Below are 14415 nucleotides of genomic sequence, written 5' to 3'. Positions count from 1 at the left end.
CACTTTGGAAGAACTAGTTAATAAAAAAAGTAAATATTTAACATTAATTTTAGTATTATTTCTGAGGATATAATCTCACCAAAGTGTTAGATGTTCCTGTAAGGAGGCTTTTAAAACTAATTTTTAAAAGCTATACAATAAGTGATTATATTGTACTGATCAGAAACAACTATCTACAAGGTAAAAGAAGAAACTGTCTTTTTATTACATGAATGAATATTAGGACTTGGTGTAAGATTCCCAGGATTACAATAATAGATTCAAAAAGTGTTATACTGAAACTACTTGGGTGAGGATGAAAACAATGTGTTTTGGAAAATTGTGTGAGATTTCTTAAAAAGTGGTTCTAATGATGAAAACTTGAATGTTGAAGACACATTTGAAGAGTCTGAATAAACTTATGAAATGTGAGAACAGGAAAAAAGGATTATTTCTAACTTAATATTATTCCAAAGAATGTGCTTCTAAATATCCACTATGTTATTAAATATTGTAAGTAGATATTTAACTACTATGTCTTTCAAAATTTATATATTTAACATGCCCTCAAAAAACTTTTCTTATGCATCTTCTCATTAGGAAAGTGGGGACTATCTATTGCCCATTCTACTAGACCATTTAGATTTTCACACGCTTGGGACAGCAAAGGAATTTTGTAAACCCAACCTGACCATAATATTTCACAGAGAGTGCTTTTATAAACAATTTCTATAGTAATCAAAATAACATGGAGTTACCTGATAAGTGTTCCAGTATAAATGTCTTCTTAAAGAATAGAAATCTATGTTAATATTTGAATTCTACAAATCTAGCATATTGAAATGGGTTGAATATGGAATAAAGTTCTTAATACTAAAAATAAAAGGAAAACAAGATTTTTAGGATGGAAAAATGTTTTCTATCCAATTATGTTTGCCTTGAAAGGTAAATGCTATCACAATAAATATCAGTGAGTAAATATTGCTCACCACTAAGTATTTTGTTGAATTCAGTTTCATAAACTAATCAAGCAGCCCCCCCCTTGGGCTGTATTTTCTGATTACAAAGATCGGTTTTACTATAAAGAAAATATTTTAATAGTCTAAATTTCAAACTTACTGGGACTGCAGCTGGAACATGCACATTCGAACTTGTAATTGATGCAGGAATAGCAACAGGCATGGTTTGTCCATTAGGAAGATGTAACAGAAGAGGAAATGGGCCTGGTACAGGACTAAGGAAAACAAAAGAAGGGCAATTAGAGAAAAGAAATCCCTATCAATAATCTCTAAAAATACAAGAGTATTTTTACTCCTATTATTATATCATTTAAAAGTAAATTTTCCAGAGAAAGGTAAACACCGTATGATTTCACTTATATGTGGAATCTAAAAAAACAAAACAGACGAACAAACATAACAAAACAGAAACGGAGAACAGACAGGTGGTTTCCAGAGGGAAGGGTGTTGGAGAGATGAGAGAAATTAAGAGGTACAAACTTCCAGTTACAAAATAAAGGAGTCACAGGGATGAAATTCACAGTGTGAGGAATACAGTCATTAATAATGTTATATCTTTGTACAGTAACAAAGGTGGTCAAAAGGTACAAACTTACAGTTATAAGATAAATAAGTACTAGGGATGTAATGTACAACATGATTAATATAGTCAACACTGTTGTATGTTACATATGAAAGCTGTTACCAGAGTAAATCCTAAGAGTTCTCATCACAAGGAAAAAATATTTTTTTCTTTTATTTTATATCTGTACAAGATGATGGATGTTCACTAAACTTACTGTGGTAATCATTTCATGATGTATGTAAGTCAGATCATTATGCTATACACCTCAAATGTATACAGTGCTGTATGTCAATTGCAGTTAACCCTTGAACAACAAGAGGGTTAGATGCACTGACACTATGCAGAGTCGAAAATCCCAGTGTAGCTTATGGTCGGCCTCTGTATCTGCAGATTCAACCAACTGTGGATTGTGTAGTGTGGTAGTATGTATTTGTTGAAAAATATCTGTGTGTAACTGGACTCACGCAGTTCAAACTGGTATTGTTCAAGGGTCCACTGTATATCTCAATAAAACTGGAAAAAAAAGAAAAAAGAACTGCAGCTCCAGCCCAAGAAAATGCCTATGTGACAGATGGAAACTTGATACCATCTTTCTCATAACATGAATAAAATACCCACAGAAAATTATTCATGGTATATATACACCACTCAAGTAATTAAAAACAAAACAAAAATCTTCCAATCACTGCAAAGCACATCGTAAAATTTAATTGTTTTTAATTGCATCTTAAATGCACAATGTACGTAAGCAGTGTAGAGAAAAAGAGGAAAAAAAATGGAAAAAGTTATGAATTTACTTAGGACAATCTCCAACATGTTAGTTGAGAAAAATTCTTATCAACTACCTGTAAGAACTGAAAGAAATGTTACCTGGTGATAAAAATAATCTTATGTGTTTTGTGTGAAATAGCATGAAAATAAGAGACCATCTTAAAATCACATTCTATGTTGATTTGTTTTTCAAATTAAGTTTTAGATATTTATTTTCTAATTTATTAGATACTATTTATATTTATTGAAAAGACTACCCAAGCATTTTTTCCAAAAATCAAAGCATGCAAAATACTATTAACACACACACACACACACACATACACACACACACACACACACACACACACAAAGGCCACAATTAGAATAATTAAATATCTTAGGACAAATCATAACAAGAAAAACTTAACAATTCATGTAATTCAATGATTGGCCGAAATCACTTACACGATTGGCCTGTTGGAGGACGGTGCCTGTGTGATTACAGTACTTGAGGTTGGTGAAGGTACTGCCTGCTGAATAATTACACTTGAGTCAGAACTTGTAAGCAGCACATTGGGAACCTGTAATGATGCTGGACGAACGATAGCTGATGTGGGCTGTGCAGTTTGTGTCAATGGTACTTCCTATTTAATAATGAGATAGAGAAAGAATGTAATTTAAAAATGCAAGTCAACAGAATATAACACATTTTTAAAAACAACTTAATATATTATATACTTAATATACCCCAAAGTATATTAATATTTAAAGTTAATTAAAAGAAAATTGTAGAAGCCACTGTAAAGTTTCAGATGCAATGTTCATATTTTAATTTAAAAACATCTTGAGTGGTTTTTTCAGTACAATTTGTTTTACCATCAATCTAGAAATAAGTTAGGCTGGGCAACTTGGCTATATAACTCCATAAGAATTTAAGTTAAAAAACAGAAATACAACTCCATTCTCATGGAAGCATAGAACTTAAAATCCAGAAGGGATTGCCTAGTCCTACTCCATCATTATACTGTATAAAGAAGAAATAGGTCCAGGAGACTGTTTTATAGTTGATACAAATTCAATAATAGAATACTTACAAAATGGTATTATAGTAAGGGCCCAAAAATGTTAAAAATTTTTTTAAGTAATACAAATATTTGCTAATTTCAGGTAACTATCTCTACATTATCAATAATTTCTCAGTATCAAAAGGCCAAGTAATATTGATACCTTGAATGTAAAAATAAATAACTATTGGAGTAACATCTTTCCAAAGTAAAGGAAAACACAGAACCTCATAGATGGTCTTTTCCCCAATTTTACAGATTAGAAAACAGAGATTATCCAGGACTCTGTAACTAGTTACTGTAAAAATTGGGTCTACTATGTTCTTTGAATTGGCCTTTATACTGCCATTTATTATCAAAATCTTATTAAGCTATACAGGAAGAAAGATAAACTAGTAGTACTGGGACTTCATTTATTTGACAAGTTTGAGAATTTACAACACACCCTCAAGGCCTAGTGGGAAGAGAGACAATAAACAAGTAAAACAAACAAGAAAATTTCAGACTGTAATGTGTTACAGACTAACAGCAAAACATAAGAAATCATGAAAGATCAACTGAGGGAAGGTTGGAGTTGGCTCCTTTGATAGCATAGTGAGGTAAGGTGAGCTTTGCAAAACAGCATTTGAACAGGTACTGAAAAGATAAGGAGGAGAGCATTCTAGGGAAAAGGAAGCAATACCAAGAGCAATGTCTTTGAGGTAGGAAAAAGCTTAGAATACCTGATCAACACACCAGAGAATGGCATGAGGTGAGGCTGGATGGGTAGGTAAGTCCAGATCAATGAGGACTTATAGAAGGAGTGTGTTACCTTAAATGCAATGGCAAACCATTGAAGGATTTTAAGCAGGGAAGTGACATAATGTATTAAAAATAAAATAGCCTATGGAAAATAGGTTGGAGATGGAAGTAGAAAGTCCAGGTAATTGTTAAAAATTATATTAACATTATTAATATATTAATTATATTAAATTATTATATTAATATTATTTGTATTTTAACAAATAATAATTGTTAACAATTATTAGAAGGTAATCGTTAACAATCCAAGTAAAAGATGATGATGGATTGGACTAAAGTGGTGACACTGAAGATAAAAGAGATAAACTAAGGATATATTCAGGAAGTAGGTCTAGTAAGATTTGTTACTGGTTTCAGTGTGAAGGAAAAGAGGGAATTAAGTATTCTTTATTCTTGGCCTGAGCAACTAGATGGATGGAAAGAAGTTTTCCCTGTTTTACCGAGACAGGGAAAACTGTGGGAAAAAAATCAAGGGCTCTAATTTAGACCTACTATGTTTAAGATGTCCATTAGACACAGAAAAGGAAATGTCAAGATGCAGCTGGATATGAATATGGAAATCTGGGAAATATCTGGGTTGATATAAATTTGAAAACCACGTAGATGGTTTTTAAAGTTATGAGTCTGGAGGAGAGCACTTAAGAAAAAAATTGAGAAAGAAAAGAGAAGGGGGCCCAGAACTTGCTTTTTACAACTTGGAATAACTATGCCATGCCCAGGGGGAACTAATGACTGAGGAATGCAGGAAGAAGAAATACCCCTAAAAGAGGCTAAAGCAGCAATCAACAGGAAAAAACTGCTGAGTGTGAAGGGACTGAAATACTTTCTAGGAAAAAGATATTTATATCAAAGATTTAACAGCATTTCTTATAATTGTGATAATGTGGAAACAACCTTTATGTCCAACAAGAACAAGATAAGTAAATACATTAAGGTAATGATAAAATAAAGTGCAACCATTAAAAATTATGACTTTGGAAAATTTTCTAATGCCATGGGAAAATGTACATTAATGCTGAATGTCTAAAGCATGATATAAAAAAGTAAATTGGGACTTCCCTGGTGGCACAGTGGTTAAGAATCCACCTGCCAATGCAGGGGACACAGGTTCAATCCCTGATCCGGGAAGATCCTTCATGCTGCGGAGCATCTAAGCCCGTGCACAACTACTGAGCCTATGCTCTAGAGTTTGAGAGCCACAACTATTGAAGCCCGCACACCACAACTACTGAGCCCACGCACTGTAACTACTGAAGCATGCGCGCCTAGAGCCTGTGCAATGAGAAGCCTGTGCACTGCAATGAAGAGTAGCCCCCGCTCACCACAACTAGAGAAAGCCTGCAAGCAGCAAGGAAGACCCAAAGCAGCCAAAAAAAAAAAAAGTAAACCAAGATTCCTCTTTGTATCCTATAACTATTCACTTACATATGCATATTTTTATGTATAAATGCATGCATATATCTAGGAAAAATGTTTCAAAATACTAGTAATTCTTATCAGTCAATTATGGGCTAAAAGGTAGTTTTTTTTTTTCTTTCTTGTATTTTTCTATATTCTTAAACTTTTTATAACGAGAATGTACTTTTATAACAAGGAAATGAAAAAAACACAAAACACCTAAGGTCAAAGCATTTATTCCTAGGTAAATAGTTACTTTTTCTGCCTTACTTCTAGCTCCTCTGCCATGGCTCTTCTATTCTCCCCAATAATTTTTCTGTGTGTAACAAAAAACGAATTATCTATAAAGGTATAGTCTTCTTTCCCTGAAATTTCTGAGTATTCACAGGCTTTCACATACAATAAGACTATTACAACCTGACACTGATTTATGTATAATTTATTACATTAACATTTTATGTAGATCAAATATTAGACTTTACTTAGCTGATTTTTTTCCACTTAGTTTGTGTTTCTACCATAAATACAAATTTCTAACCTTCTCATCACTGGTAGTAGACTCTGGGTGAGGTAAAGGACTATCCTGGTGAGTGGTTTCTACAACAGAGGGCTCCTCAATTTTGCTTCTTACAATGGGTGTTGCAAGAGGAGATAAATCTAGAGGCATCTAAAACACAAACGTTAAAGAAAATGTTAGGAGTTTAAAAATAGCCAATCAGTATATCTAAAATAAGAGAGCAGGGAGTGAAAACTATGATTACTGTTCTGTCAGAAGCACTGTTTTAATTTCATGGTTAACAACATACTTTTTTAATGTCGTCTTCTGAGGCTTTCTTGAATTCATTCTCAAATGGACTTGCCAACTCATTAAACAAACCCACTTCTTCACAGTTTTTCAAGAACCTTGTTGGTGTTGGGGTCTGATCTGAAATAAATGTCAAGAAGTAAACACATAGATTTAAATATCATACAGGACCCTAAAATATAGCTAGTAAATTAACAAATTAGCAGGACTGGTTCAGTCAGCTGTTAATTCTCTTTGGAAAGACCTCTTCCTTTAAAGCAAACAAAATCTGGTTAAGTTTTTGTTGCAGTTTAAGGTATTTCCTCCAACTTTATGAACCATAAAAGTATGAAAAGAAGTAGTTCTTGTTCCTTAGTCCACACGTTCTCTCTGAGTGACATAAACACCCGCTACTCAGAGATCAACTACTGTCGTTATCTAACACAAAATTTTAAAAAAATTTACACTATTAAAACTTACAAATGCATAAAATACATGCAATTTGGGGAAAACTAGGACAACAGCATATATATTTGCTTTAACTTGGCCCTTCCACTAGTGTTCATAACCTATTATGAAAGCAAGCTTAAGATAAAACAGTCTTTAGTAGGTAGATCAAAATACTACAAGAAAAAGAAGGTTAAAACAAGAGCCCCCCGCAAATGAAAACTAAAACAAAACCCTCCTTTTTAAAGCTAATTTTCTATTTTAAAGCATTTTTCAAGCTTGGTATGAGGGGCTATGTAAGAGTTATATGTCTAATGTTCTAGCTTAATTCCTAGGCAGCAGAGAATTAGTCAAACTCTGCTTTCTCGAAACTTGAAACATTTTACCTACATTTGAATATGTACTCACACTAGGTGCATTAAAACATGTACTGAATGTACATGTGAGCATGTATTAGTTACAGAACAAATGCCACTTAAGGTCCACGTTGAATTGAAAAAGAGCAAATTTATGAATTTTGCCTGTTTAGTCTTATTATTTTCAAGGCTGTTTACTCAGATTGATTAGAGTTGGTAGCACATTCAAATTCTATTCACATTTTATATATTTTAGGGCATCAATTTTATAGGTTATATCAGGGATCAAGCTTAAACTAAATAAAAGTATAAGGATGACTCCTGGTTTAAGATAAAATACTTACAAAACCTTCTGTGAAATTAAAATTCACATATTTCTGTTAACTATTGGGTCCCCAGAGTGGGCATTACTTACTGTTTTATCTTCACCCTCACCTCAACATATTCCCAGAGTATTAATATGTTTACTACATATAAATATATTTAACACTAAAATGACCTACTTGTCATACACATTAGATATAATGTAGGCCTACCTCAGACACTATTAGTATTATCAAAATTACTGAAGGACTTTTATTTTGTCTTCATTTTACCTAATAGTTAGTCTGCAACATATATAACCTCTACCCCCAAAAAGACTTCAAAATGGTATTATAGTAAGGGCCCAGCATACTTGTATCAACCTAGGTCCATCATGACTGAATTAGTAAACTGAACATAAATTTGACTCTTCTGTTCATGCCCAAAGGGTTTGTCTATCTAAGCCCAAGAGGAGGCTATTTTGTATTAAAGGGAGAGAAGTCTTAAAAATAAAATACGTATGGAAAAATCACTTTTATCAGTGATTACTGTAATGATCAGGCTTGAAAAGAGAAAAGTCAACACAGGCACAATTGTTTAAACATGCACATGGCTTATGGCTATTGATCATCAAATATATACCATACACATCATGCATTATATTTATACAGTAATGCTAAACTACTCATCTCAATGTATATTAGTAAAAAAATGGTCAAGTGCTATGTTTGAATGTGTTCTACTTTTCTATTGCATTAAATGTAAACAGATAGGAAAGTAAGTTCTAGAAACCAATCTCAAAATATTTTTGAGTTAAATGTTACAGAGAGAGATATGGCTCTAAGGCAAGAAATTCTAGAGAAGCAAAGACCTTCGTGCCTACGAGAGTGAACCTTCAGGCTGTTGTTATTTTGTTTGTGTTTTTGGTTCTCTCTCCTAGTATCTGATGTATAGTGTTTTAAAGAAATGCATACTTCACTCTTGTCTACTTCCTTCTACTTATAGAAATGAAGATATGTAGAATGCTACCCTACATTTTTCCTAAACAAATTGTTTTTTGGTAAATTATCAACATTTTTACCTCCAGTTTTTTCAATGCAAAAATCTTGATACCGAATGACAAGAACCGTCTTTTTTCCTCATTATCTCTCCAAAGCATTGCATATGACAATTTGATCTCTATGTTGGGTAATAATTTAAAAGTATTAATAATATTCAGTATACAGGTATATAATTCTAGACTTACAAATAGTATAACCTAAGCTTTACAAGAGAAAAAAATTAAGTTAATTTGAATATTTATGTGAATCTGTGGTTATGACACAAAAAGGACTGAAATGTATATAAGTATATTAAATTTTATATAAAACTGTTTTCTTACCACACTACTTATAAAATATACAAAATGCAATGAAATTAACTGTTATGTGTGTGTACATATACAGAGATATGTACATATATATATTTAAATACCAAAAAAGGGGTAGCTGATATAGCATGGAAGGACAATAAACCAATGCATGAATTGGGTTTCTCTTTTTGCATACTGTAAGATAATCATCTGCTTAGGTGATACTGCATGCTCATAGGAGCAACATACAAAAATAAAAGCACTGACTGAATTTTAGCCCCCTTTATTGAGAGTATTTTACTAACACAGATGTTTAGTCCAAAAAGAAACAAACAAAATCCTAATGAACAAGTCTGCTAATTGCTCTTTCTCCAACAGGAAGAGCTTGATCATCATCTAGCTTCGCATAGCATTGTAAAGCAGGTGTAAACAGCTAAAAGAAACATTGACTAAACATCACATTAGTTCAACTATCAGTGAAATGTAAATTTTGGAAATGGTATGAATGTTCCCAGGTTTCTAATTAACTTCCACAAAAAATGACATTAAAATCCACATTTGAAAACCACACAAAAAGAGTGAAATGAATGGTCAGAAGGAAACATAAAAATGTAATGGGTAAAATACATGTTGCCAACATTTATTGTAAATGAAGTCATTGGAATATCACCAGACTATATTATTTACAGAGAATACACAAAAATTGTGCACATTCCAGGTGAAATATGTATATAAGCTATTAATAAAAGCATATACTAACCAGCCACAATGACACTGTCATTACGTGCTGGACCAAATTTCAGTGTCATCTCATGTTTATGTTTATGGACAGCCAAATGATCCTCGTTGGTAAAACGCTGTGGCAAAAAGTTTTAAAATATAGTTAAGATTTTCAATTTGATCAAATAAGTTAAATGATAAGGAAATTCATTTCCACAACATGTAAAACCACCATTAAAAAAGAAATAGCAGTTTGTTAACTATAAAGAACCTACTGTTAGTATAGATAAACATACTAGATCTCAAACAATCATAGAGAAACACATTACCCAAGAACAAGCAATTCTGATATAATACTAGGTCACATAACTCATTTTAGAGCATTTAAAAACAAAACCTGAGGCAAAGAAACTTTATATAAATTTCATTTGGACACTAAAAATAGACCACTATTAATTTTTGCCATATCACAGTAGAAATATATACTCCATGGTATAATGACTTTTGAAGAAAGCATTGTATTTTACTTAGATTTCAGGTTACTTACCACTTTTAAAATGAAAACTTTCTTATAAAAATATTACTCCTGGACAAATTAAGAGGTAAATCAGGTTCTTTATGTTATCACATAAAGAAAAGAATGCCTCGATCATAATCCAGCAAAGAAATAGTGGCCAGTACAATAATAAAGCAATTAATTACTTTAAAATAAAATAAACGACTTCCCTGGTAGCACAGTGGTTAAGATTCCGCCTGCCAATGCAGGGGAAACGGGTTCTAGCCCTGGTCCGGGAAGATCCCACATGCCGCAGAGCAACTAAGCCTAAGCCCGTGCGCCACAACGACTGAGCCTGCGCTCTAGAGCCCAAGAGCCACAACTACTGAAGCCCGCGCACTGCAACTACTGAGCCCACGCACTGCAACTACTGAAGCCCATGCGCCTAGAGCTCATGCTCTGCAATGAGAAGCCCGTGCACCGCAATGAAGAGTAGCCCCCGCTGGCCACAACTAGAGAAAGCCTGCACGCAGCAAGGAAGACCCAACGCAGCCAAAAGTAAATAAATAATTTTTTAAAAAGTAAAATAAAATTAAATTAAAATTTTAACTTAAAGTGATTTTTCATTTTATTATCGCATTCTTATATAAAAAAATGAAGCAAATTTATTTTTAAAACTACACTTAGCTTGGATACATCCTGCCTGCCAAAGGTGACATTTATGATTACAATATAATAAATGCATTGTTTAAATACCTCCTGACTGTGTCTGGACATCAATCTTTATGAAGATGCTCCCTTATCTTTAGTAACATTTATAACTGAAAATAGAGAGCACTTACTTTTTGTTATTTCAGAGCAATAATTATAAAATGCCAAATTAAGAGATCTAAACTCACTCTCTAGTCTATATCCTTACAAATGGGATGTTAAAATTATATGTATTTGAACTTGGTTCCTCTGAACCACCAAAAATGGATTCTTTCTCTTTGGTCTCACCACCCCACTATCCAACTCACTACATCCTTTCATGCAACAAATGATAATAGCTTTAGGGTAACCTTAAAACTACATAAAAGAATGAAATATTTCTTTCCATTATGTTTTTTATTCTAAATATTAAAAGTATGACCTATATCATACTTAGGCCAGCCCACAAGCCCACTGTAAAAGTTAATCCCTCTCATATATACCTCATCTTGCTCTGCACAGTGCCTGGTTATAGCACCTATCAAATATGATATTGATATTTTTGTATTTCCTTTTAAGTAGGCTGAGCTCCTACTATTTGAGCTCCCCCAAATTTAGCATATAAATAAATGCCAATTGAAAGAAAGAACTCCTTACAATTAAAGAATTGAATCTTCAAGCCCAGTCTAAAGGAAAAACAAAAAACCCACCAAACCACAGACTGCTCCTTAAGATGAATTAAGCCTTTAATTTAATTTGGCTGTATAGTGCTCTCATGTAAGTATGCTTACCACTAAGTCTTTAAGTTACTGTACACCAGTGGAAAATTATTATTATATGATCCCTCTTCAAAACCTGCTTGTATTCCCATTGTAGGTGAGTGTCCAGATGCAAACAGTACCTCTACCCCTTGACTTATTCATTTACTCTTCAAACATTTATTAAGTACCAACTATAGGCAATGGGATCATAATCCAGCTCCTCCCCACTCAAGTGCTATTTTCCTATTGCTTCATCATTGTAAGAATCCTTTCCAAATTGGAGAAATAAGGGCTTTCCTGGTGGCGCAGTGGTTAAGAATCCACCTGCCAATGCAGGGGACACAGATTTGAGCCCTGGTCCAGGAAGATTCCCACATGCTGCGGAGCAACTAAACCCGTGCGTCACAACTACTGAACCTGCGCTCTAGAGCCCGCGAGCCACTACTCAGTCCGCGAGCCACAACTACTGAAGCCCAAGTGCCTAGAGCCCGTGCTCTGCATCAGGAGAAGCCCACACGCAGCAATGAAGACCCAACACAGCCAAAAATAAAAAAACAAATTTATTAAAAAAAAAAACAAATTGGAGAAATAAGAAATAGTCATCCTTTGATAGACCGAATAACAAATAACAAAGAACATGGAGAATGAACATAGCTATAGCGTTTACTTGTGTTACTTCATTGCTTTTTACTTTGCATTACAGTTCTGAATGTCTTACAAGTATCTTTCTTTTTTTTTTTGCTTGAATGTCTTACAGGTATCTTAAAGCAAGGTTCACTTTACGTTCCAAAGAACCTAACAACGTGGCTTTCTCCATTGAGGGCAATCATTAAACATTTGCAAATGAATGCGTTTTGGTAGAGGTCTTAGATTTTAAAACAGCAGTCAGCATAATTAACAGATAGTTATGTGCTAAGAATTTTTTATCCTAACAGTATCCTCTGCTTAGATTCTGGTTTGAACACAAATATCCAAATCAAACAGCAACTACATATAGAATAAATAACATTATGCTTTATACAAAACATGTGAAAACGGCACCGAGATTGATTCTAAGTGAAAAGAAACAGCTAAAAGGATCCTAAAAAACATTTAGGATCATATGAATAGTAAGAGGAGAAATGCGATGAATATGAATTTACAAAGTCTCATGGAGAATGTACAGATCAAATTTACCTGAATGCTATTTATAAAGGAATTGTTGATCATATAATGATATTATTTATATACACGGGTAAAATACACTGAAATTGACACTTGATACAGGTGAGTTTAACCTTGGCTATCATCTGAGGAAACTTACTTATCTCTAACAAGAAATTTAAAAAGACAGTGTCAAAAGGCAGTCACCAGGAACATATATATTGTAAAACGCATTCTTTCTTCAACAAACACATAAAGTAGCTATTACAAGCTAACATTTTTGCAGAATCTCTTTGAACTGCTTTCCCAGACAAATTAAGAATTTTATTCTAAAAATAAGCTTCGTAGAAAAATTATAATGATACTGCTAGTGATAACATACTGAATTCATACAATTTCTTTCTTCCAGGCAATTGAGAGCACAACTCCAATGCAAAATGTTACTGATGTGTAGTGTTTTGTTAAACAAGAAGACTTTGAGCATATAGCTGAATAAACAATGGGAAAGGCAGTCAAGAAAGGTAGGATAGGCCAATCATCTCTCTTAAAAGGTTAAAAAGGATGGGTAACCTGACAGGTAGGAGGGAGGTGAAATAGTTGCTTCCATAATAAATTAATTTAAGCTCTGGTATCTGAGAAATCTGTGTTTCCAAGGCTTGAACACTCTTACCAGAATTAACTTCCTAAGAAATCAGTCATTCTGCATTTAATACATGCATTCATATCTATCATATAGATTATTATTCCTATTTAAAATAGATTAAATAGGTACTAAGTTATAAAGCCATCAGGCCAATAGCCCATTTTACTACTTCTTTAACTAGCTGAATTATTTTATTCAACATCAGGAAGTTACTAATTAAACACACACACATACACACTTCCACTCTCACACCTTCACTGAAACTTTAGATTAAATGATTATCTCCTTTGTAAAACAACTTATAATGTATTAACATTCTACCAAAGAAAGAATTTTCAATAAGAGTATCACCAAAAGCAAAGATACTATCAATAAAATATGAGTTTCAATGTTAAATGAATCTTTCACTAAATTATCTCAACTTCGTCTCTTTTACTGAATTCAGTGGAACGCCATGTTAAAACAAATGAAATGAACAGGACTCTTTGTGAAATACCTAATAGTGACTGAGCGAGCATATGAAAAAAATTGTAATGTAAAGAGTCAAAAGTTAAAATCCTCTGCATTGAATTCTATAAGTGTCTCTCTCTGAAATGACATTATCAACAAAATGTATTAAAAATTTTAAATACCTATTTGAAAATTTAAGTCCATTAAGTTTTTTAAAGGTGAAATTCAAATTTGGAATAATGTTATCACCTACTAGTGACAAAAAATAATTTGTAATACCACCAATAAATTGGTGTTTCTAAAATCAATTCTTATTAGAATTTCTAATTTCCTAGGAAATACTATTTGAATCTAGAGAGAGATTATACCATTTCTGTTCTAAGCAAGATTTAACAAATGGATGATGCTGACCTTAGCCGGATTATCATTTTGGCCGGTAACAGTTACAAGGTATTATAACATAGAGGTTAGACTATTTTAAGTATCTTAGGGAACAATATAAGCCAAAAAATAGTTAATAATACCTAGGACTGGAGTGTTCATGATGAGAACGGTGCTTAGATAAATTACTAGTGAAAATATATTGTTTTAGCTTTTAAAAACAATATGCAAAATGTATGAAGAACCTTAAAAATGTGTATACATTTTCACCCAATAATTTGATTTCTAAAAATGTATTTTGAGGAATTAAT

The 14415-nt window shown here is 32.9% G+C and overlaps 1 protein-coding gene across 3 annotated transcripts in view; it reads right to left on the bottom strand.

Moving 5' to 3' along the window:
• The window catches only part of ATF2 (activating transcription factor 2), a 79730-nt gene that overhangs the window by 33446 nt on the left and 31869 nt on the right, over window positions 1–14415 (bottom strand). For 2 of the 3 annotated variants that reach the window (XR_003793953.1, XM_029225364.1), the window contains exons 5-9: window positions 9581–9677; window positions 6386–6504; window positions 6118–6246; window positions 2782–2960; window positions 1099–1213 (exon numbers count right to left, since the gene is read on the bottom strand). Coding sequence is in view for 2 of the 3 variants with exons in the window: in XM_029225364.1 (XP_029081197.1) it covers window positions 1099–1213; window positions 2782–2960; window positions 6118–6246; window positions 6386–6504; window positions 9581–9677 (639 nt within the window). In the remaining variant the exon portion in view is untranslated. The remainder of the gene's footprint in view (window positions 1–1098; window positions 1214–2781; window positions 2961–6117; window positions 6247–6385; window positions 6505–9580; window positions 9678–14415) is intronic. The other variant, XM_029225365.1, reaches the window with a different exon arrangement.

This window comes from Monodon monoceros, unplaced genomic scaffold (assembly GCF_005190385.1).
Source record: "Monodon monoceros isolate NGI ecotype Baffin Bay Population unplaced genomic scaffold, NGI_Narwhal_1 Super_Scaffold_16, whole genome shotgun sequence".
NCBI classification, from domain to species: Eukaryota; Metazoa; Chordata; class Mammalia; order Artiodactyla; family Monodontidae; genus Monodon; species Monodon monoceros.
This window is presented reverse-complemented; position numbering and strand designations above follow the sequence as displayed.